Source organism: Takifugu flavidus, chromosome 4 (assembly GCF_003711565.1).
Source record: "Takifugu flavidus isolate HTHZ2018 chromosome 4, ASM371156v2, whole genome shotgun sequence".
NCBI lineage: Eukaryota > Metazoa > Chordata > Actinopteri > Tetraodontiformes > Tetraodontidae > Takifugu > Takifugu flavidus.
Window position 1 is genome coordinate 16,375,876 of NC_079523.1, and position 23,258 is coordinate 16,399,133.

A 23,258-nucleotide genomic window follows, 5' to 3' on the forward strand; every position below is an offset into this window, starting at 1 on the left:
GCCCACTGGGTATTTGAGTTGGCCCAGATGTGGGTATTTGACACATCTGCTCTAGGATTACCTATCACAAATCAGCAATGAACATGGCTTTCCTCATTTGCCACTTTTACTATGACACCATCTCCTAACCCCATTAACGAGCATCTGAGAAATGATTGAGCTCGGCTGTGGTAATAGGGCCAAAATTACTTGGTTCAGCCAGATACTCCAATCCTGCAAATGATTTTGAGGGATTTATTCAACCCAGGAAATTCTTTCTTTGCATAGCCTTGGCAGAACATTTTTGGCCCAGATTTCAGCTGAGGCAAGAAAACCAAGGGGGTCGGATATAAAGATCCCTTTCCCTTTCATGGAATCTAAGTTGAAGGTAATTGGTATGTCAGTGATGCAGTGGTTAGCACTGTTGCATTGCAGAAGATTCCACTGGGGGCCATGTTTTTCCCATGTCTACGTGAAATGTATCAACACACGTTCTACATGCAGTGGTCTAGATGGAAAGTCTTGTTATGCAAGAAAAGATAAGACATTTCAACAAATTAAGGTAAATTGGTGGTGAAGATCCATAGAAGTTGGATCAATAATATTCCCCAGATTCCTTTGTATTTGGTAGCTTTGCTAACCACAAATGCTCCCCGTTCCTCATAGTGTTTTGCATAATTGGTGGTGGCAATATACACAACTCCAATTTTCTTTTCTGATTAAACTGATTTTTATTGTCCAAGTCATGCCAATAAATAACCAAATGCAATGGTGATTATTGTGTATTTGGTGCTTAGCCCAATGTGGTGAATTCAAGATTGACGACTTGCTGATTAAACCCTCCAAAAAAATCTATAAGTCCTTTTTAGCGCCGGAATTTAATTGAAATGCAGACCAAGGGACAGGTCATTACAGATCACAGATCATAAACATCAACAGAATATATCAAAAGGAAAAGGGCAGAGTTTGTAACTCCTAGCTTTGTGTTCTGGTCAACTCTATCATTAAATATCAAGTAGTTTTTCATCATCTGGGAATTCTGGTAGTCGCCAGTCTTCAGGATAAAGGTTTAGCTCTTCCTCATCATCTTGAGAGGTGTCAAAAATGTTACTTTTAAGGACTTTTTCATGCCACCAAGAGCTGACTCTCTGTGGAATTGGTTTTGATACCTTTTCAAGTTCTTTTTTTAACTGGTGCTCCATTACTATATGGCGATTTAATATTTTGACGTATTTCTTTTCTCTCTCAGCACATTGCTGAACTGCAGTTAAAAGCTGTTGCTCTAGTCTGCTGATTGTGTCTGATTTGACTTTCAAAAGGTTTTGACAACCATATAACTTCTTCGCGAGATCTTTGTTTTCAAGTTGACACTCTTGCTCAACTATCTCACTGATCTGCAGTTGCTCATTGTCTAGATAGCGTCTTTTCATAGCAATGAATCTTTGTTTTAAGGTTTTGGTATCACTGATCACAGACAGACATGCATGGAGATCCTCTTTAAATTGTTTGTCTTGAGTCTGTGGTTGAGGGACCTGCAGATCTTCATAGTTTTTGCCATTACCCTTTAGTTGTTCAATCTCTTCCAATTTTTCTTTCATAATTTTATTTTCACACTTGGCCTGACCCAGCTCTTCCAATGTGCGTTGGAGGTGTTCAAGCTCGTTGGTATTTATGCGTTCAGACTTTTCCTTCTCGTAAATCTCCTCTAGACAGTTCAGCTGTTTTTTTGTGTGTTTATGTGCAGACCTCTCTTTCCGATAGGTTTCATTTGTCCACGTATTCTCTTCAACTGCCTGCTGTAATTGGAATTCCAGTTCTTTGATTTTTGCAGACTTTTCTTTGTTCTGCTGATTGGCCTGAACTAGTTCCTCCTGTGTTTCCTTGTGTGAAGATTTTTCATCCTCATATTTCTCTTCAAAGTTTTGATTCCCCTCTCTTCCTTGGTTCATTTTATCTTGAAACCTTTCTGCGGTTTGGCTGAACATATCTTTTGTAATTCCATGAGCATCCACTTCCTTCAAATATTTTTCCTCAATAGAAATAATCTTTTCTTCACCTTGCTGAAGGTTAACTTCCAGCTGTTCTATTGTATTACACATGACCTCGTTTTGGTCATTTGCCTGTTTCAGTTGGATTTGAAGCTCCTTTATGCTCTGCTCCAACTCTTCCTTTGTGTTTTTGTGTTGACTCTTTTCCTGCTGATAGTTCTCCTCTAATGCTTTATTCTCTTTCATTACACTCTGCATTTGAACTTGTAGCTCTTTGCATTTAGCCACTTGAATTTCTGAGTTATTGATCAGTTCTTTCTTGGTCTGCTCCAGCTCTTCTGTTGCAGTAGAAATTTGCTTTTGATATATTTCCTCTAGGTCTTTATTTTCTTGTACCACCTGGTGTAGTTGAACTTGGAGCTCTTCTATTACTTTGTCAAGGGCTTCTTTCGTATTTTTGTGTAAACACTTTTCCTTCTCGTAGTTGTTTTTTAGACAGCTATGTTCTTGCACTATTTCATGTAACTGACCTTGAAGGTCTTCTATGATTTGGTTCAGGGTTTCTTTTGTATTTTTGTGTGAAGACTTTTCCTTCTCATAGTTTGTTTCAATACATTTATGTGCTTTTACTGTTTCTTTTAACTGAGTTTGAAGCTCTTCTATGGTTTGGTCCAAGGCCTCTTTCATCAGTTTGCATTCAATCTTATCCTTTTCATACTTGCTTTGTAGACAATTCTTCTCCTGAACCATTTGATGGAATTGACCTTGAAGCCTTTTCATGGTGCCTTTTGTATTTTTGTGTAAACTGCTTTCTTTCTGATATTTTTCTTGTAAACCATTATTTTCTTCCAATGCTATCTTTAATTTAGCGTCAAGGTCTCTACAGTCACCCTTGGCCTGGCGCAGTTGTTCAAATATTTGTCTGCGTATAGACCTTTCCTTCTCATAGGAATGCTTTAGCAACAAAATCTTTTCAGTTGTTGGTTTTGATTCCTGTTCCAGTGTAGTGATCTGTATTCGATCTTGTTGTTTTTGTCTGAACAACTGACTCATCTCCTGCTTTAAAGCCGTTATTTCCACTTCCTTCTTGATGATGATTTTGGACATATTCTCAACAGGGTTTTGTTTCTCATCCCAAAGAATACCTATTCTTTGCAGGCGCTCCAGCTCTGTTTCCATCATCCTAAATTTGTTCTCAATATTTTTCTCAAAATCTTTAAAGTCCTTGTAGTAGGCCTCTGTATGTGATTTCAATAATCTCGTTTGCATCGTATGGCAAATCTTGAAAAACTCTTCATCTTCAGGAGGGCCACTGTAACCATCTTTTCTTAAAGAGAATATTTCCAATTTGTTGTTCATAATTGTGTTACCTCGTTCATTGAGAACATGTTTTAACTGAGCCACAACCTTTTTGTATTCCTGGTATTGCTTTGAAATGACCAGAAATAGTTTCTTCAACTCTATAATAGTTTTCTCTGCCATGATATTAGAACATATAGAATGGTTTTGATTAATTCCAATAAATCAAATTAATTATTATTACTCATTTGTTTTACAATTATTATTTTTTAATAGGCTCAAAGTTTTTTGGCCATGTTTAAATCAAAACATCAAAGCATGTCAAGTTTCAAAGCAAATTTAAGTGTTTCAAAGCATTTTCAGGCAGGTTTGTGCAAACATTTTTGCAATCATTTTACTATTGGGCTTGAAAGGGCATGTCCTTAATATGGAAAGTCACAGCCACCCAAAGTTGGTTCGTCCCTTAGACCACAAAAACTTGGCATTTCTACATCCCTCACTGGTATATATCGCTGAGCTTGCTCTTTATTTCATCAATGAAGTTACTTTATATACCTTATACTTTATATGTGGTCTAAGGGACGAACCAACTTTGGGTGGCTGTGACTTTCCATATTAAGGACATGCCCTTTCAAGCCCAATAGTAAAATGATTGCAAAAATGTTTGCACAAACCTGCCTGAAAATGCTTTGAAACACTTAAATTTGCTTTGAAACTTGACATGCTTTGATGTTTTGATTTAAACATGGCCAAAAAACTTTGAGCCTATTAAAAAATAATAATTGTAAAACAAATGAGTAATAATAATTAATTTGATTTATTGGAATTAATCAAAACCATTCTATATGTTCTAATATCATGGCAGAGAAAACTATTATAGAGTTGAAGAAACTATTTCTGGTCATTTCAAAGCAATACCAGGAATACAAAAAGGTTGTGGCTCAGTTAAAACATGTTCTCAATGAACGAGGTAACACAATTATGAACAACAAATTGGAAATATTCTCTTTAAGAAAAGATGGTTACAGTGGCCCTCCTGAAGATGAAGAGTTTTTCAAGATTTGCCATACGATGCAAACGAGATTATTGAAATCACATACAGAGGCCTACTACAAGGACTTTAAAGATTTTGAGAAAAATATTGAGAACAAATTTAGGATGATGGAAACAGAGCTGGAGCGCCTGCAAAGAATAGGTATTCTTTGGGATGAGAAACAAAACCCTGTTGAGAATATGTCCAAAATCATCATCAAGAAGGAAGTGGAAATAACGGCTTTAAAGCAGGAGATGAGTCAGTTGTTCAGACAAAAACAACAAGATCGAATACAGATCACTACACTGGAACAGGAATCAAAACCAACAACTGAAAAGATTTTGTTGCTAAAGCATTCCTATGAGAAGGAAAGGTCTATACGCAGACAAATATTTGAACAACTGCGCCAGGCCAAGGGTGACTGTAGAGACCTTGACGCTAAATTAAAGATAGCATTGGAAGAAAATAATGGTTTACAAGAAAAATATCAGAAAGAAAGCAGTTTACACAAAAATACAAAAGGCACCATGAAAAGGCTTCAAGGTCAATTCCATCAAATGGTTCAGGAGAAGAATTGTCTACAAAGCAAGTATGAAAAGGATAAGATTGAATGCAAACTGATGAAAGAGGCCTTGGACCAAACCATAGAAGAGCTTCAAACTCAGTTAAAAGAAACAGTAAAAGCACATAAATGTATTGAAACAAACTATGAGAAGGAAAAGTCTTCACACAAAAATACAAAAGAAACCCTGAACCAAATCATAGAAGACCTTCAAGGTCAGTTACATGAAATAGTGCAAGAACATAGCTGTCTAAAAAACAACTACGAGAAGGAAAAGTGTTTACACAAAAATACGAAAGAAGCCCTTGACAAAGTAATAGAAGAGCTCCAAGTTCAACTACACCAGGTGGTACAAGAAAATAAAGACCTAGAGGAAATATATCAAAAGCAAATTTCTACTGCAACAGAAGAGCTGGAGCAGACCAAGAAAGAACTGATCAATAACTCAGAAATTCAAGTGGCTAAATGCAAAGAGCTACAAGTTCAAATGCAGAGTGTAATGAAAGAGAATAAAGCATTAGAGGAGAACTATCAGCAGGAAAAGAGTCAACACAAAAACACAAAGGAAGAGTTGGAGCAGAGCATAAAGGAGCTTCAAATCCAACTGAAACAGGCAAATGACCAAAACGAGGTCATGTGTAATACAATAGAACAGCTGGAAGTTAACCTTCAGCAAGGTGAAGAAAAGATTATTTCTATTGAGGAAAAATATTTGAAGGAAGTGGATGCTCATGGAATTACAAAAGATATGTTCAGCCAAACCGCAGAAAGGTTTCAAGATAAAATGAACCAAGGAAGAGAGGGGAATCAAAACTTTGAAGAGAAATATGAGGATGAAAAATCTTCACACAAGGAAACACAGGAGGAACTAGTTCAGGCCAATCAGCAGAACAAAGAAAAGTCTGCAAAAATCAAAGAACTGGAATTCCAATTACAGCAGGCAGTTGAAGAGAATACGTGGACAAATGAAACCTATCGGAAAGAGAGGTCTGCACATAAACACACAAAAAAACAGCTGAACTGTCTAGAGGAGATTTACGAGAAGGAAAAGTCTGAACGCATAAATACCAACGAGCTTGAACACCTCCAACGCACATTGGAAGAGCTGGGTCAGGCCAAGTGTGAAAATAAAATTATGAAAGAAAAATTGGAAGAGATTGAACAACTAAAGGGTAATGGCAAAAACTATGAAGATCGCAGCCCTCCAAACCACAATCAAAACAATTAAAGAGATCTCCATGCATGTCTGTCTGTGATCAGTGATACCAAAACCTTAAAACAAAGATTCATTGCTATGAAAAGACGCTATCTAGACAATGAGCAACTGCAGATCAGTGAGATAGTTGAGCAAGAGTGTCAACTTGAAAACAAAGATCTCGCGAAGAAGTTATATGGTTGTCAAAACCTTTTGAAAGTCAAATCAGACACAATCAGCAGACTAGAGCAACAGCTTTTAACTGCAGTTCAGCAATGTGCTGAGAGAGAAAAGAAATACGTCAAAATATTAAATCGCCATATAGTAATGGAGCACCAGTTAAAAAAAGAACTTGAAAAGGTATCAAAACCAATTCCACAGAGAGTCAGCTCTTGGTGGCATGAAAAAGTCCTTAAAAGTAACATTTTTGACACCTCTCAAGATGATGAGGAAGAGCTAAACCTTTATCCTGAAGACTGGCGACTACCAGAATTCCCAGATGATGAAAAACTACTTGATATTTAATGATAGAGTTGACCAGAACACAAAGCTAGGAGTTACAAACTCTGCCCTTTTCCTTTTGATATATTCTGTTGATGTTTATGATCTGTGATCTGTAATGACCTGTCCCTTGGTCTGCATTTCAATTAAATTCCGGCGCTAAAAAGGACTTATAGATTTTTTTGGAGGGTTTAATCAGCAAGTCGTCAATCTTGAATTCACCACATTGGGCTAAGCACCAAATACACAATAATCACCATTGCATTTGGTTATTTATTGGCATGACTTGGACAATAAAAATCAGTTTAATCAGAAAAGAAAATTGGAGTTGTGTATATTGCCACCACCAATTATGCAAAACACTATGAGGAACGGGGAGCATTTGTGGTTAGCAAAGCTACCAAATACAAAGGAATCTGGGGAATATTATTGATCCAACTTCTATGGATCTTCACCACCAATTTACCTTAATTTGTTGAAATGTCTTATCTTTTCTTGCATAACAAGACTTTCCATCTAGACCACTGCATGTAGAACGTGTGTTGATACATTTCACGTAGACATGGGAAAAACATGGCCCCCAGTGGAATCTTCTGCAATGCAACAGTGCTAACCACTGCATCACTGACATACCAATTACCTTCAACTTAGATTCCATGAAAGGGAAAGGGATCTTTATATCCGACCCCCTTGGTTTTCTTGCCTCAGCTGAAATCTGGGCCAAAAATGTTCTGCCAAGGCTATGCAAAGAAAGAATTTCCTGGGTTGAATAAATCCCTCAAAATCATTTGCAGGATTGGAGTATCTGGCTGAACCAAGTAATTTTGGCCCTATTACCACAGCCGAGCTCAATCATTTCTCAGATGCTCGTTAATGGGGTTAGGGGATGGTGTCATAGTAAAATTGGCAAATGAGGAAAGCCATGTTCATTGCTGATTTGTGATAGGTAATCCTAGAGCAGATGTGTCAAATACCCACATCTGGGCCAACTCAAATACCCAGTGGGCCAAAATTCAAAACTAGGACAAAGTCACAGGCCAACATTGATATTTATTAAAAAAAATCATCCTCCAGCTATAACACAGAACCTTTTCATATGGACCTAAACTAGTTTTGCTCAACAACTGAACATGGAACAAGCAAAGCTTAACACAATACAATATATAATTTATTTTTGCACATATACAAAATCGAAATTCAAATAAAAAAACACATCACTGGCATTCAGTTCTTTTCTCTGAAATTTCAAAAGCAGTCTTTTGCCACTGTAAGTTAATGTAGTGTAAATGTAATGCCTTTTCATCTCTTCTACTTTCTGGCACCTTTGAGTCATTTCCAGGTGTTTGTGCTTGTCTTGGTGTTGCGTTTTATAGCGTCATCTGGTGTTGTTCTCCTTGTAATGCACATTGGCTCCACATACAAGACAGACAGGTCCATCTTTTACATATCTAAACAGATATTCTGCCTCCTACCTGTTCAGAAAGGTCCTATTTGCTGCCTTTCCTTTAATCATTTTTCAGAGGTGTAGTGCCAGAATTAGCATTAGCATATAAGGTCGCTATGACTACTTCCTCTTTCTTGGTGGTGAGCAAGCCACATACTGGTGCATTACCACCACCTACTCATGAGGACTGTGGATTTTCACACCAAAACACTAGCACAGCATTCTGGTATTTGTAGTATTAGCACATACGTGCCAACCAGATGGTGTAGAGTTCAGTCCATAAGAAGAAGACCCAGGAGCCTGTAGGCCCCAGAAATCCCTCTCAGCAGCTCTTCATACAGCAGTGGTCCCCAAACTACGGACCGTGGGCCGGATATGACCCGCCTCCACATTTGGTCCGGCCCCCTGAACAATACGAGAAAGCATCTTGATTTTTTTTCATATATGTGTATTTGTATTTGATAATAAAGTTGGACTTTTCCAATAAAATGTTCCTTAGTTATGAACTGATTTCATTATTAACTATTCGTTAGTAACTATTTCATACACGCATATCACGTGACATTCTGTTCCACCCTTCTGCGGTCTGTGCTCCTATCTGGCAATCCCCAGAAAAAAATCCTTAACCTGCTCTTCTCAAAGAGAGAACGGAATAATGGCAATAAGATTAGGGAAGAGAAAAATTGATTCAGAATGCAGGGCATTTAACTTGCAGTGGACAAACGATTATTTTTTTTGTTTAATGCAAAGAAAAGGCTGTCTGTCTCATCTGTCAAGAGGAGGTGGCGGTATTCAAATAATACAATCTGCGGCGACACTATGAATCCCCTCACAAAGACAAGTATGATAGCTTGCAAGGCCAAATGCGAACAGACAAACTCTCAAAGCTAAAAAGTGGACTGTTAGCTCAGCAGAATACATTTGTACGCCAAGCTCAGCTGAACCAGTCATCTGTTCGGGCCAGCTTTCGGGTTGCTCAATTGATAGCAAGCAGCAGAGAGTTTGTCAGGAAATGCATGAACGGTGCCACGGAGGAAGTGTGTCCTGAGAAGAAAGATGTCTTTAATGCCGTGAGTCTATCAGAAAGTACAATCACCAGACGCATTAAAGAAATCGGGGGTAATGTATATGCCCAGCTGCAATACACCGGGGTCAAAGTCCCTCTTGAATCCAGAGCATTACCATAATGTAACCCATAATCAACATTTCTCAAATTTGCATTCAAATATATTCACAGCTTTACACTTTATTTTGCTTCATATTCAAATAAGCAGACAGAGTGGAACAGACAACACTGAACACTAAGGGTCTTGTTCCATGAGTACTGGTCAGGACAAAGTCGGCTACTCTTAAACGAGATGTTGACATACTGCCTCATTTTTCAGCCTGATGGATAGTGAACCTTGTTTACTAAGAATAAATGTTCCAGTTGCCAGCTGGTAAAGGTGCTGTGATTAGAACAATGTGAGATCCACTGTGAAACCTCTTTTAACCTGGAAATGTGCAACAGTAAGAAAAACTATGAATATGATGGAAAAAATCCAAAAATGAACATAATAGGACAGACTATTACTATATTATAATAATAAAGTTTGGGTATGTTAACTTTTAACTGTCATGACAATATAAAAGATAATATTTATCAAATATTTGCACCAATAATTCTGAAATCACATATTCAGAGAAGATCAGGAAGAGTCCATTCGATCAGGTGACAATTTAAATTTGTCTTCATGTCAAATATGTAACAGTAAATGTCAAATAATTTATGCTCTTCGAAGTTGTTCCTCTTCCTCCTGAGTGGTCTCTGAGGTGTAATTCTTTTAAGGACTGTTTCATGCCGTAAAGAGCTGAGCTGTGGAATTGGTTTTGATGCCTTTTCAAGCCTCAACATTCTTTGTCCCTTGGCTGTTGAATCTTCCTGGATTCCTGAAACTTGAATCATTTTTATTGCGTTTAGAAGTCTCAATATGGTTTTTTTTTAAATATCGGGTAGTCTCCAATCATCTGGATAAAAACTTGTTTCTTCTTCTTCCCGACTACTCCTTCTGGTGTTGTGTCTTGGGACTCTTTCATTCCACATACAGCACAACTTCTGTGGCCATGTCTGTGCTGATTTTTTCATTTTTTCAAACTTTTTCCTGGCCTGATGCTGCTTTTGAATGTGCATATTTACTAATTTAACATATCTCTTCTCCCTTTCTCCATAGAACTTGTCTTTGTTTGAAAGGTTTTCCCTCAGCTTATTTCGAGTATCTAACAAATACCTCATAAACACACCACAAGCATGTAGTTTATCCCTGAGATTCTTGATGCAATGTGTATTCTCTGCCTTGGCGTGCTCCTGCGTGAGCAGATCCTCCTTTAGTTTTTTCTCATTAGTCTGCAGCTGCTGGATTTGCAGATCTTTCATTAGCATCTCATTTTCCCTTTGTTGTTCAAAGTCATTCAATTTCTCAATCACTATATTTTTTTCACATCTGGTCTTGTCTAGTTCTTCATGTTTCAGCTTTTCTGCAGCTCTGTTGAACACTTTTCTTGTAAGTATTTCATTGAGATGTTTTCCCTCCAGACCTGAATTTTTTTCTGCCAGGTTTAACTGAACTTGAAGCTCTGTTATCTCCTGGTTCAACTTGTCTCTTGTTTTTTCATGTTTGGACATTTCAATCTGATATTTCTCCCTGGCATATTTATTTTCCTTCTCTAACAACTTCAACTGTACCCGAAGCTCATCTACAAGCTGCTCCAATTTTTTTCTTCTGTTTTGGAGTCCATACATTTCATCTTGATATTCCTTCTCTATGTGTTTTTTTTCTTCTTCTGCTTGCCTGAGCTGACTCTGAAGCTTGCATATAACCACTTCAAACTCTGCCTGTGTTTTTTCGTATGTATGCTTTTCACTTTGATATTTCTTCTCTACAAGTTTCTTTTCTTTCTCCACTTGCTTTAACTGAAGTTGGAGCTTTTTTATACTCTGGTGAAACTCACCTCTTGTTTTTTCTTGTGTAGACCTTTCATCCTGGTACTTCTCCTCCAGATGTGTATTTCCCTGTAAGGCTTGCCTTAATTGATCTTGAAGCTCTTTTATGTCTTGGTCAAACCCCTCAATTTTTCTTGTGTAGTCAGACATGATGTTCTGATATTTCTCCTCAAGCCTTTTATATTCTGTCAATGTTTGCTTTAAATGTACTTGAAGCTCTTTCATATTTTGGTTTATTTCTTCACATTTTGTTTTGTATTTAGACACTTCATTCTGATATTTTTCTTCCAGACTTTTATATTCTGTCAATGCTTTGTCTAATTCCACTTCAAGCTCTTTTGTGTGCCGCTCCATCTCCACTATAGTGTTCATGTATGTGGAACTTTCCCTTTTGTATTTTTCCTCTAGAAATTTGTTGTTTGTCATTGCTTCCAATATTTGGACTTGAAGCTCTTCCACCTTTTTTGTCATATTATTTTGGCAGTTAGTGTGGTCCAAATCTTTTCTTTTGTGTTTACGTTTCAACTTTTCCTTGTGGTACTTCTCCTCTAGCTGCTTATTTTCTTTCTTAATGTCCTTCAACAAAATCTGTAGTTCATCCACTTTAACTGTCATTGTTTCATTTTTGCAGTTTGCTTGTTGCAGCTCCTTTTTTATGTGTGTGAATTTAGATCTTTCTTGAGAAAGGGTTGCTTCCATAGATTCAAAATTGTGCTTTGTTTGTTTTAATTCCGTGACCAGGAAAGTGATTCGTTTTTCGTGTCTTTCTTGTAGCTTAAGCAAACGTTCTCTCTCCCTCTTCAAAGTTGGCATGTCCATGTCCTTGGTCCTGTTAAATTTGTATGCCCTCTGGATGTTGACCGTTGAATTACTTCCAGTTTCCTGAACAGGATCCATGATTTTCAGGTTATGCAATCCTGTTTCTAAAGTGTTAATTTTCTCATCAATATTTTTCTGAAGAACGGATATGTCTTCATGAACTTTAATTTGTTTTGTGTCATCACAGAATTTGAAAAGATGTATGTCATGTGCAGCATCTTTTTTAAGAGCAAAATAATCAAAATGTTTTTCAAAGAAATGCTTAAGGTGACCAGTGGTATCTTTGTATTCACAATACAGAGATTTAAGTTCTGAAAGGGTGTGTAACAGCTCAACACAAGTTTTAATATCCATTGTTGAAATTTCTATTTTTCAAAAATTGAACTTCCTTGGAGCTTTTTTTTTTTTTTTTTTTTAAAAAAACTTGCATTATACCAACATATAACTACAGCATTAAAATAATGCTAATATATCAAAGTATAAAAACATCAAAGTAATATATATATATTAGAGTCATAAATTAATTGCCTGTTTGGCTATTTTGCTTTATCAATTTATCTATAAACTTGAATTTAACATTGGTCAGTACAAAGCTATGTAAAAGAGGCCAAATCCCATCAGTAGCTCATAATTAACATGTAAAAAAAGAATGATAATTTCTCCATGTGTGATTGCGTTGTGAGCAAAGAAGCAAAGATCATTTATTTCAGTTTTCAAGATTTCTAGTTGTTTCTCGGGCAGAAAGGAAACATGCAAAAGGTAAAAGTTCTTTGAATTAAATGTGTGTAGGAATGCAAAAATGTGATCTCTCACCTACCTTAATATAGCTCTATAAATTTGCTTTGCATGTTTGTATGCTTTGATCTTTTGATTAAAACATGGCCACCAAAGAACACTGAGCCTTTTTAAATGTAGTGCTTAAAAAACCAAAACAGTGACACATATTGATAAGCAAGTTGTTTTGTTTGAATAATCAAAACCATTATATATGATTTAACATCATGGCAGAGAAAACTATTATAGATTTGAAGAAACTATTGCTGGTCATTTCAAAGGAATACCAGAAATACAAAAAAGTTGCGGCTCAGTTAAAGCATGTTCCCAATGAACATGGTAACACAATTATGAACAATATATGGGAAATATTCTCTTTAAGAAAAGACAGTTACAGTGGCCTTCCTGAAGATTGAGAGAATTTCAAGATTTGCCATATGATGCAAATCACATACAGAGAAATCACATACAGAGGCCTACTACAAGGACTTTAAAGGTTTTGAGAAAAATATTAAGAACAAATTTAGGATGATGGAGACAGAGCTGGAGCTCCTGCAAAGAATAGGTATTCTTTGGGATGAGAGACAAATCCCTGTCGAGAATATGTCCAAAATCATCATCAAGAAGGAATTGGATTTTGTTGCTAAAGCAGCCCTATGAGAAGGAAAGGTCTATACGCAGACAAATATTTGAACAACTGCGCCAGGCTAAGGGTGACTGTAGGGATCTTGATGCTAAATTAAAGACAGCATTGGAAGTAAATAATGGTTTGCAAGAAAAATATCAGAAAGAAAGCAGTTTACACAAAAATACAAAAGTCAACATGAAACGGCTTCAAGGTGAATTTCAGCAAATGGTTCAGGAGAAAAAATTGTCTACAAAGCAAGTATGAAGAGCATAATATTAAATGCAAACTGATGAAAAAGTCCTCAGACAAAACTATAGAAAAGCTTTAAATTCAGTTAAAAGAAACAATAAAAGAACATAACTGTCTTGAAAAGAAGTATGATAAGGAAAAGTCTTCACACGAAAATACAAAAGAAGCCCTGAACCAAGTCATAGAAGAGCAAGAAAGCAAAATTTCCTCTACTAGAGAAGAGCTGGAGCAGACAAAGAAAGAACTAGACCGTATGAATTCAGTAAATGACATTATGGCTGAAAATGAAGAAAAGCTACAAATTCAGTTACAGAATACATTTAAAGAGAATCATGTTTTAGAGGAGAACTACAAGTAAGAAATGATTCAACACAATGATGAAAAACAAGAGTTGGACCAGAGCCTCAAGAAGATTCAATTACAATTGAAACAGGTAAAGGACCAACACAAGGTCATGTTTAATACAATAGAGGACCTAGCAGTAAGGAGAAGCAAAAGCTTGAAGGGAAATATGACAATAAAAAATCTTCCCACAAGGAAACACAGGAGGAACTAGTTCAGGCCAATCAGCACAACATAGAAAAGTCTGCAAAAATAAAAGAACTGAAATTCCAATTACAGCAAGGAGTTGAGAGAATATGTGGACAAATGAAAACTATCAGGAAGAGACGTCTACACATAAACACACAAAAGAACAACTGAACCACTTTGAGGAGTTTTATGAGAAGGAAAATACTGAACACAGAATTACCAGAGAAGAGCTTGAACAGTGCATAGAAAAAGCAAAAGAGCTACATATTAGAGTCAAAGAGGTAGAGGAAGGAAATTTGTTTTTTGAGGAGAGCTACCAAAAGGAAAAGTCTGACATGAAAAACATGACTGATGAAGCAGAAGAACTTCTAGTTCTCTTAAAATATGCAATGGAAAAGAATAAAAGCCTAGAAGTGAACTGGAAACAGGAAAGCTCTTATAATAAAAGTATGTGGAAAGAGCTGGAGGAGGTCCAGGACCAGAATTTAGTCATGAATGAGAGAATACGACAATTAGAAGATCAACTACAGAGGATTGCTGAAGAGAATGAACAAATTCAAGAGAAGCAAATGACAGAAGAGAAAGAGAATGTACCTGAAGAAATGCACCTTGAAGAAGACTGGCAACTGCCGGACTTCACAGAAGTTGCTGAATCCCCTGATAAGAAGACAAGTTAAATTGCCACGTGACTTTCCTTTTGATATGTTCAGTTCTCAAGTAAGAAATAAATTGTTTCTGTCTTGTGGTTTGTACTGGTATTCACCCTTCCTGCTAACAAGTATCTTCAGATTCATTTGTACAAATTTAGTGTTTAGTTTACATATATTCACCCAAAGTTTTTGAAATGTTGTATGTATGAAAGGTATCTCCAGCACCATCTCATATGTTTGCCCCACATAAAAATAATTTCAAATAGTCACCAAAGTCAAAATTGAGTTAAGAAGAGGGACAGTGCATGTGTCTAAAATGTTGCAAGTGATGCAAGTTCTGCCAAAAGGGACCACTGTTCCTCTGGTGCACACTGTAATCTTGCCTACAGGTACCAAAAAGCCTAGAGCCAGCTGTTTGGGTAGCAACATAAACATCTTCCAGAAAGAGTAGGTATCTTGCAAAAAGGGTTTTTTCACTGTACTCGAAAATAATACTAAATATGTACGGGAAACTGAGGGTCCTATTTCTGCAAGCTTTCAGCTGGACTCTCCTTCTTTACTGATTAAAACAAATTAACAAATTTCTGCATTTCTCTGAAGTTTCTGTTACCAGTTGCTCGGCTCGTGCATGGCTCCATTCGAGCATTAACAGTACTTGATTTACCCTCATCCCCTAATGTGAATGAACAATTGTTCAACGGTTAATCACGGTAATCATGCAGAGAGTCATCCAAGTAAGATCTCTGTGGCGCGGTGATCTTACTTGGATTACTATGACCAGCATGTCGTCCAAAACCACGGCACACTTAAAAACACACACTTCTCCATGTTTTAATCCCAAACCTCACAAAAAAATATTTGACCTATGATCGGTTTTACCATCCAGTTTTGTTGATAATGTGCCAACAAAACGCTGATTGAATTTTGGTGATGCTCCTGATTCTGGATGGACTTTGACCTTCAGTCTTCTATAGACAAAGCAAAGGGGATTTGATCAAAAAGCAAGCTATGTTCTATGTTCAAGCTATGTGTAACTGTAGATAACTACTGTAGTATACCATGGGTTTAAGCCACAATATGTTGGGAAATTACCTGCTTGGTGGAGGTCTCCACTCTCCAACTCGGTTTTCATAGTTAAACATAAAATAATTTTGCTCTTATCATATCTATATATATATATATTTGTATCATTTCTGTTTTCTCTAAGACTTTTTTCCTTTTGCTTTTGACCACCATGATCATTATTGTATGACAATAGGTGCATATTTGTTAATGGACAAAGTGTGGGAAAGCTCTGGAGGGCAGACTTCAGGGTCAAAGACTTGCCTCCCACCAACATCAAGCAATTCCCAAAAGGGATTTGGCACACTTTAGGAGACAGCCACCCCTCAGAATGACCCCCACCCTAGTGTTCAGGGCTAAAATAGTGCTCCTAGTTGTGGTTAATGAAAATGTATGTACCACAGTGATGAGAATGTCACAATCCAAAATTCTAAAATATGCTGTATATAAATAAATTCTTTCAACCACCGGACTCCTTTCCCCTTACACAGCTGGTGATGTCAGACTCTGTGGATAACACCTGCCAGCATTTTTCACTTCACTTCCTGTGTGCTTCATGACGTCAATGATTGTGGGGGAAGAACTCTCCTGTTCCCTCACTCTCACTGCAGGACACACAGAAATTGCCTCTACTCCTGTGCAACATCTCTTAAATGTTGCTCATATACATTATTTATGTATTTGTGTGTAGAAAGTTCTTCTAATTCTTATTTTAAAAACTACACTGATATCTACAAACATCTGTTTGTCTCCACAGGGTCACCACTCTCCCAGACTCTCAGAGAGCCCTGTAAGTCTCCCTGCCTCAATCCCAGTCGTCCACCTGTTCCCCTGAGATCCAACCATTGTCCATCAGGCAATAACAGCAGTCAGCTTGTGCCTCCCTTTATCTTTCCACTAACCTCTGTGACTGGCTGAGAGTGTGGGAAACTCCATTCAGACACAGACCCACATATTCATATGGAGATGTGGGACTATAAATAGGAGGGATGTCCCCAGCAGAAATCAGACTCTACAGAGACCACTGCAGCACAGAGACCAACAATGGCACCTAAAGTCACTGCATCACAGGAGCTTGAACCACAAGGTAAACTCAAGTTTAAACGGAAGAAGAAATAAGAATAACGACAGGCTGTTTTTTCTTGTGCTCACTCTAGAATCCTTTTATTTATTATATTCTTTTTCCTCCTGCAGCTCAGAGAGTCTCTGCTGTAAAAACTGAGCAGAAATCCAATCAACAGCACCATGAAGTAGATTGAGTCTCTCCTGGGTCCAGAGTTCTTCAACCACCAACCGGACAGTAAGATGGATAAAGTTGATAATCTTGGAGACCAGTTGTGCTGTGAGATGACTGCAGCAGCACAAAGGTGGATGAATAACAAGAGTGAGAAGCCACCTTCTGATGACAAGGATGGACATTTGATGTCTGAGCACCATGTTCCTGACCAACAGCACCAAAGCAAAGAGCCAAGTCAGCAGCTCTCCGTGGAGGCCCCCTTGGGGAACCCCAACAAACTGCTACTCCTAAGACTGTCAATCTCACATGACCACATTGGTCAGATATGACCGGCCAGAATTCTTGGATGGAAATGGATGGACTTGTTCTTCTGTTCATACAGAAGTATATATCTGATATGAGGTTCTCTTTTATAGAAGGTGACGTTTCCTGATGTGATAACATCAGCAACGTCTTGATTTTTACAAAGTGAACATTGTGTCATGCATGTTGCATGAAGTAAATCTGATTGCACTAGCAATAATTATTTCTGCTCAGTGAGCTTCATCAATGTTATTATATGATAACTTTGGATTTCTGCTGGGTTTTGGCTTCCTATTTTTCAGATTGTATCAATTCAGAGACATTATAATAATGTTGATCCTTTGTCACATTTGTCCCAAAATGATCTGATAACAGATTTACTTGTTTATTCCTTTTCTTCTCTGAAAAAGGATGACTGATGTCACGATTTTCTGTGACAATGACATATTTCTTAAAGAAATGTATTTGTTTTTAAGGATAATGTGATCTTAAATGACAGCAGTTTTACTAATTTTCCTTGTACCCATCGTTAATGTACTTTTATAAAGATCTTTTAGCATCTTTGAGTACGTGATGTACTGTAGAAATCTTCAAGTTTTTATTGTTGTGATGCATCATCACCTGTACTTGGACGTTTCTCAACTTGTGTGGGTCATTGTGTTTAAATTAAACGCCATAAGATAAACCTGTCTCTTTAGATATGATTTACTGTTTTTGCAACCTTATTGTGATGAGCCAGATTAGCATCTGTATTAGTTAAACCTGCATGTTTGCAGATGAACTTTGATCAAACGCAGGAAGATATAAAGCTCGACTCTAAGTAGAGAGCCCGGGAAACCAGGCAAAGGTCATTTTCAGAGAGGTGCGGGATGCTAAATTCACACCTCCTTCAACACACAGATGTGTTAAAGGAGACATTTAAACCCAAACCTTTCCAATGAGGTTCTCTTCCTATATAACTATTACACTCAGGTTATTGTGGCCTGTGTGTTTGTGCTCTCTGTTTGTATTTGTGGTGGCTTCACTTTTGTGCTGAGTTTGCTGGTTACTCTTAGGGCTGCAGCTGGTTACAAATTAACAGTCTTCATAAGCTGCTGCCTTCAGTTCACCAGAGTCCGTTTCCTCTGCTTCGTGGTAAACATGGCTTATTAGCGTCTTCTCATGACTTGAACCTTCTAGAAACTTTCTCCGGTCGCTCACTTCCCTTCCAAGGTCACCACGTGCCCCTCATTCGGAGAAACAACCTGCACTTCATGCACCTCACTTTTTCACCACGTAGTACACTATTAGCTTTCTTTATTGAATTCAAGCCTTGTTTAAACTCTGTCACCTGTTGTTTGTCTGCTTTCTGGTCCAGTCTGAAGTAGGTGCGTAACATTACAATCAGACAATTATGAACCCGGTGGAAAATGACAATGTTCGGCAAGCTTTTGTCTGATAAATGGAGCTCCCTCCAGATTCTTTCCTCTAGAGTCATGAACCTCCTTAGGCAGGAGAGGCCAGCACCTCCTGAGTAGTCTCCTGCTGCTTCAGTGTCATCCAGAGCCTCTGCTCCTGAACTCGACACCACGCGAGCCACAGGTTCCCATTTCTGAGCGTTACTCAGGTGAAGTGGGCAGGTGTATTAGTTTTTTGCTGCAATGCTCTCTGGTGTTGGATTTACAGCCATTAAATTGCACTACAGACAGGGCTAAGATAGCCTTTTTTTTGGTAATTTCTTATCAGGGAGGGCTGTTCAGTGGGCCACCGCCATAACTGAGAATCAGACACCCACTTCTGCGCGTTTTCACTACTGAATAACCCAGTCCAGGCTGGAGAGGTAGTTGCAGAGCTTCTCTCCTTAAGAAGCAGGTCTACATCGGTGGTGGATTATTCCATCCAGTTCCACATTCTGGCCGCAGACAGTGGCTGGAATAATGCTCCACTCCGTGGAGTCTACATTAAGGTACTGGGGAAGGAGCTGAAGGACAATACAGAAGTTCATACAGAAGTGTACTTTTGCTATGGGGTTCTCTTTTATAGGAGGTGATATTTCCTGATGTGATAACATTAGTAACATCTTGATATTTACAAAGTGAACATTGTGTCATATACGTTGCATCATGTAAATCTAATTGCACTGGCAATAATTATTTCAGCTCAGTGAGCTTCATCAATGTTATTATATGATAACTTTGGATTTCTGCTGGGTTTTGGACAGGACCTCTCTCCAGCGTGAGTCTTGTTTCCCCACACATGGTGGTGTCGACCTCCTGGTGCACAAGCTCTCTGCACTTTCAATAATAACAATTTTCATCCCCTAAAGTCCAGGAACGGAGGCAGTGTGTGCAGACTTTTGGACCATTAAAAACCCTCGCTCTGGGATAGTGAGGCCCATCTCCTCAACGTCTTGTTCTACCTAACCCATATGGGGTACTTCTAATCCATTGGCTGCAGTGAACTTTAACCACTAAAATGCCAGATGGAGGTCCTCCCCCTGTTTAGCCAAATGTTCTTTGAAAAATTTCTCTGATATTCCGATAATCTGGATACCAGTGTCAAGAAGGCATGGCACCTTAATGCCCCTGAGTTTGACCTCTACTGTTTTACATTCCCCTACCGCCCGCTCCAAAATTTTACTTCTGCCCAACGCATCAAATGAGCCAGAAGCATCACCTCAAGTTGTTTAGCTCAAGACAAAGGTGGGTTCAAGTTTTCCTGTTCTACAACAGGGCCAGACGATGGAGAACTTGGATTTACTTGGGCTTGTAGACACCCTCTTGCAATGTTTCTCATACCCCAACACTTAAAACACATTAGTTGCCCATGTGGTGTAAACTTTGGCTACGGCCTGAGTCTTGACTTTGTATACTTTGTCCATAAATTATGCTTCGTCAGCCCACCCACAGCATGGGTAAGCTCAGCTAATGCGTTTGTTAGCTCAGGTAACTGTTTTTCTGCTGTGCTACTGCCCTCTGCACACTGTCCAGTACTGTTGATTCATCGTCATCAATGCAACCAGTGGAACACTTCATAACTGAAACCATAGATGTAACATGGCTACTCTTTACCACTCTGGAGTGAGGTGAACATCCTCCATTTCCCACAAGAGGGCTTCATTTCTCACTGCTGCAAGGCTGGAATCAGGCAGTTCAATATTGAGTTTCCAGACCTCACTGAAACCTGGTGTTCTTTTGGAACATATATGTAGGCACATGTGGGAGCAAACTGAATCCTTGCTTCATTGCTCAACCGTGCAAACTCATCATTTACCCTGGCGAGTTCCTGCGTCTGAGCCTGCATTTCTGCATTTCTCTGAAGTTTCTGTTACCACCAGTTGCTCCGCTCGTGCATGGATCCGTTCGAGCATTAACAGTACTTGATTTACCCTCATCCCCTAAATCACTGGACATCCTGAAAATCAACAACAGTCCAAATGTGAATGAACAATTGTTCAACGGTTAATCACGGTAATCATGCAGAGAGTCATCCAAGTAAGATCTCTGTGGCGCGGTGATCTTACTTGGATAACTATGACCAGAATGTTGTCCAAAACCACGACATGCTTAAAAACACACACTTGTCCATGTTTTAAACCCAAACATCACAAAAAACTATTTGACCTATGATCGGTTTTACTATCCAGTTTTGTTGATAATGTGCCAACAAAACACTGATTGAATTTTGGTGATGCTCCTGATTCTGGAAGGACTTTGACCTTCAGTCTTCCATAGACCAAAGCAAAGGGGCTTTGAACAAAAAGCAAGCTATGTTCTATTTTCAAGCTATGTGTAACTGTAGATAACTACTTTAGTATACCATGGGTTTAAGCCACAATATTGTGGGAAATTACCTGCTTGGTGGAGGTCTCCACTCTCCAACTCGGTTTTCATAGTTAAACATAAAATAATTTTGCTCTTATCATATCTATATATATATATTTGTATCATTTCTGTTTTCTCTAAGACTTTTTTCCTTTTGCTTTTGACCACCATGATCATTATTGTATGACAATAGGTGCATATTTGTTAATGGACAAAGTGTGGGAAAGCTCTGGAGGGCAGACTTCAGGGTCAAAGACTTGCCTCCCACCAACATCAAGCAATTCCCAAAAGGGATTTGGCACACTTTAGGAGACAGCCACCCCTCAGAATGACCCCCACCCTAGTGTTCAGGGCTAAAATAGTGCTCCTAGTTGTGGTTAATGAAAATGTATGTACCACAGTGATGAGAATGTCACAATCCAAAATTCTAAAATATGCTGTATAAATAATTTCTTTCATTCAACGACCGTACTCCTTTCCCCTTACACAGCTGGTGATGTCAGACTCTGTGGATAACACCTGCCAGCATTTTTCACTTCACTTCCTGTGTGCTTCATGACATCAATGATTGTGGGAGAAAAACTCTCTTGTTCCCTCACTCTCACTGCAGGACACACGGAAATTGCTTCTACTCCTGTACAACATCTCTTAAATGTTGCTCACATACATTCAATATTTTATGGTGTAGAAAGTTCTTCTAATTCTTATTTTTAAAACTCCACTGATATCTACAAACATCTGTTTGTCTTCACAGGGTCACCACTCTCCCAGACTCTCAGAGAGCCCTGTGTCTCCCTGCCTCCATCCCAGTCGTCCACCTGTTCCCCTGTGATCCAACCATTGTCCATCAGGCAATAACAGCAGTCAGCTTGTGCCTCCCTTTATCTTTCCACTAACCTCTGTGACTGGCTGAGAGTGTGGGAAACTCCATTCAGACACAGACCCACATATTCATATGGAGATGTGGGACTATAAATAGGAGGGATGTCCCCAGCAGAAATCAGACTCTACAGAGACCACTGCAGCACAGAGACCAACAATGGCACCTAAAGTCACTGCATCACAGGAGCTTGAACCACAAGGTAAACTCAAGTTTAAACGGAAGAAGAAATAAGAATAACGACAGGCTGTTTTTCTTTGTGCTCACTCTAGAATCCTTTTATTTATTATATTCTTTTTCCTCCTGCAGCTCAGAAAGTCTCTGTTGTAAAAACTGAGTAGAAATCCAATCAACAGCACCATGAAGTAGATTGAGTCTCTCAGAGTTCTTCAACCAGCAACCGGACAGTAAGATGGATAAAGCTGATAATCTTGGAGACCAGTTGTGCTGTGAGATGACTGCAGCAGCACAAAGGTGGATGAATAACAAGAGTGAGAAGCCACCTTCTGGTGACAAGGATGGACATTTGATGTTTGAGCACCATGTTCCTGACCAACAGCACCAAAGCAAAGAGCCAAGTCAGCAGCGCTCCGTGGAGGCCCCCTTGGGGAACCCCAACAAACTGCTACTCCTAAACTGTCAATCTCAGCTGACCACATTGGTCAGATATGACCGGCCAGAATTCTTGGATGGAAATGGATGGACTTGTTCTTCTGTTCATACAGAAGTATATATCTGATATGAGGTTCTCTTTTATAGAAGGTGACGTTTCCTGATGTGATAACATCAGCAACATCTTGATTTTTACAAAGTGAACATTGTGTCATGCATGTTGCATGAAGTAAATCTGATTGCACTGGCAATAATTATTTCTGCTCAGTGAGCTTCATCAATGTTATTATATGATAACTTTGGATTTCTGCTGGGTTTTGGCTTCCTATTTTTCAGATTGTATCAATTCAGAGACATTATATTAATGTTGATCCTTTGTCATATTTGTCCCAAAATGATCTGATAACAGATTTACTTGTTTATTCCTTTTCTTCTCTGAAAAAGGATGACTGACGTCACCATTTTCTGTGACAATGACATATTTCTTAAAGAAATGTATTTGTTTTTAAGGATAATGTGATCTTAAATGACAGCAGTTTTACTAATTTTCCTTGTACCCATTGTTAATGTACTTTTATAAAGATCTTTTAGCATCTTTGAGTACGTGATGTACTGTAGAAATCTTCAAGTTTTTATTGTTGTGATGCATCATCACCTGTACTTGGACGTTTCTCAACTTGTGTGGGTCATTGTGTTTAAATTAAACGCCATAAGATGCAATCAGATAAA

At 38.4% G+C, this 23,258-nt stretch overlaps 2 protein-coding genes and 2 long non-coding RNA genes across 4 annotated transcripts; 2 read left to right on the forward strand and 2 right to left on the reverse strand.

The window, feature by feature from the left end:
* Positions 1-635: 635 nt before the first annotated feature.
* LOC130524006 (trichoplein keratin filament-binding protein-like) lies at positions 636-2,213 on the reverse strand. The gene has a single exon (XM_057029702.1). It carries the CDS (start codon positions 2,211-2,213, stop codon positions 984-986), a length of 1,230 nt encoding a protein of 409 aa, XP_056885682.1. The 3' UTR covers positions 636-983.
* Positions 2,214-9,982: 7,769 nt separating this feature from the next.
* On the reverse strand, positions 9,983-12,213 carry LOC130524007 (calponin homology domain-containing protein DDB_G0272472-like). Its single transcript, XM_057029703.1, has one exon. The coding sequence runs from the start codon at positions 12,152-12,154 to the stop codon at positions 9,983-9,985; it is 2,172 nt and encodes a 723-aa protein (XP_056885683.1). The 5' UTR covers positions 12,155-12,213.
* A 4,286-nt stretch (positions 12,214-16,499) lies between these two features.
* LOC130524295 (uncharacterized) lies at positions 16,500-17,923 on the forward strand. Its single transcript, XR_008950099.1, has 2 exons — positions 16,500-16,781; positions 16,889-17,923. It is a non-coding gene; the product is annotated as an uncharacterized LOC130524295 (long non-coding RNA).
* Positions 17,924-21,889: 3,966 nt separating this feature from the next.
* LOC130524352 (uncharacterized) lies at positions 21,890-23,258 on the forward strand. Its single transcript, XR_008950112.1, has 2 exons — positions 21,890-22,119; positions 22,227-23,258. It is a non-coding gene; the product is annotated as an uncharacterized LOC130524352 (long non-coding RNA).

Coding starts and splice junctions, on each gene's coding strand:
- LOC130524006 (XM_057029702.1), bottom strand. CDS start 2,213: ATGAAAGAGAATAAAGCATTAGAGGAGAACTATCAGCAGGAAAAGAGT.
- LOC130524007 (XM_057029703.1), bottom strand. CDS start 12,154: ATGGATATTAAAACTTGTGTTGAGCTGTTACACACCCTTTCAGAACTT.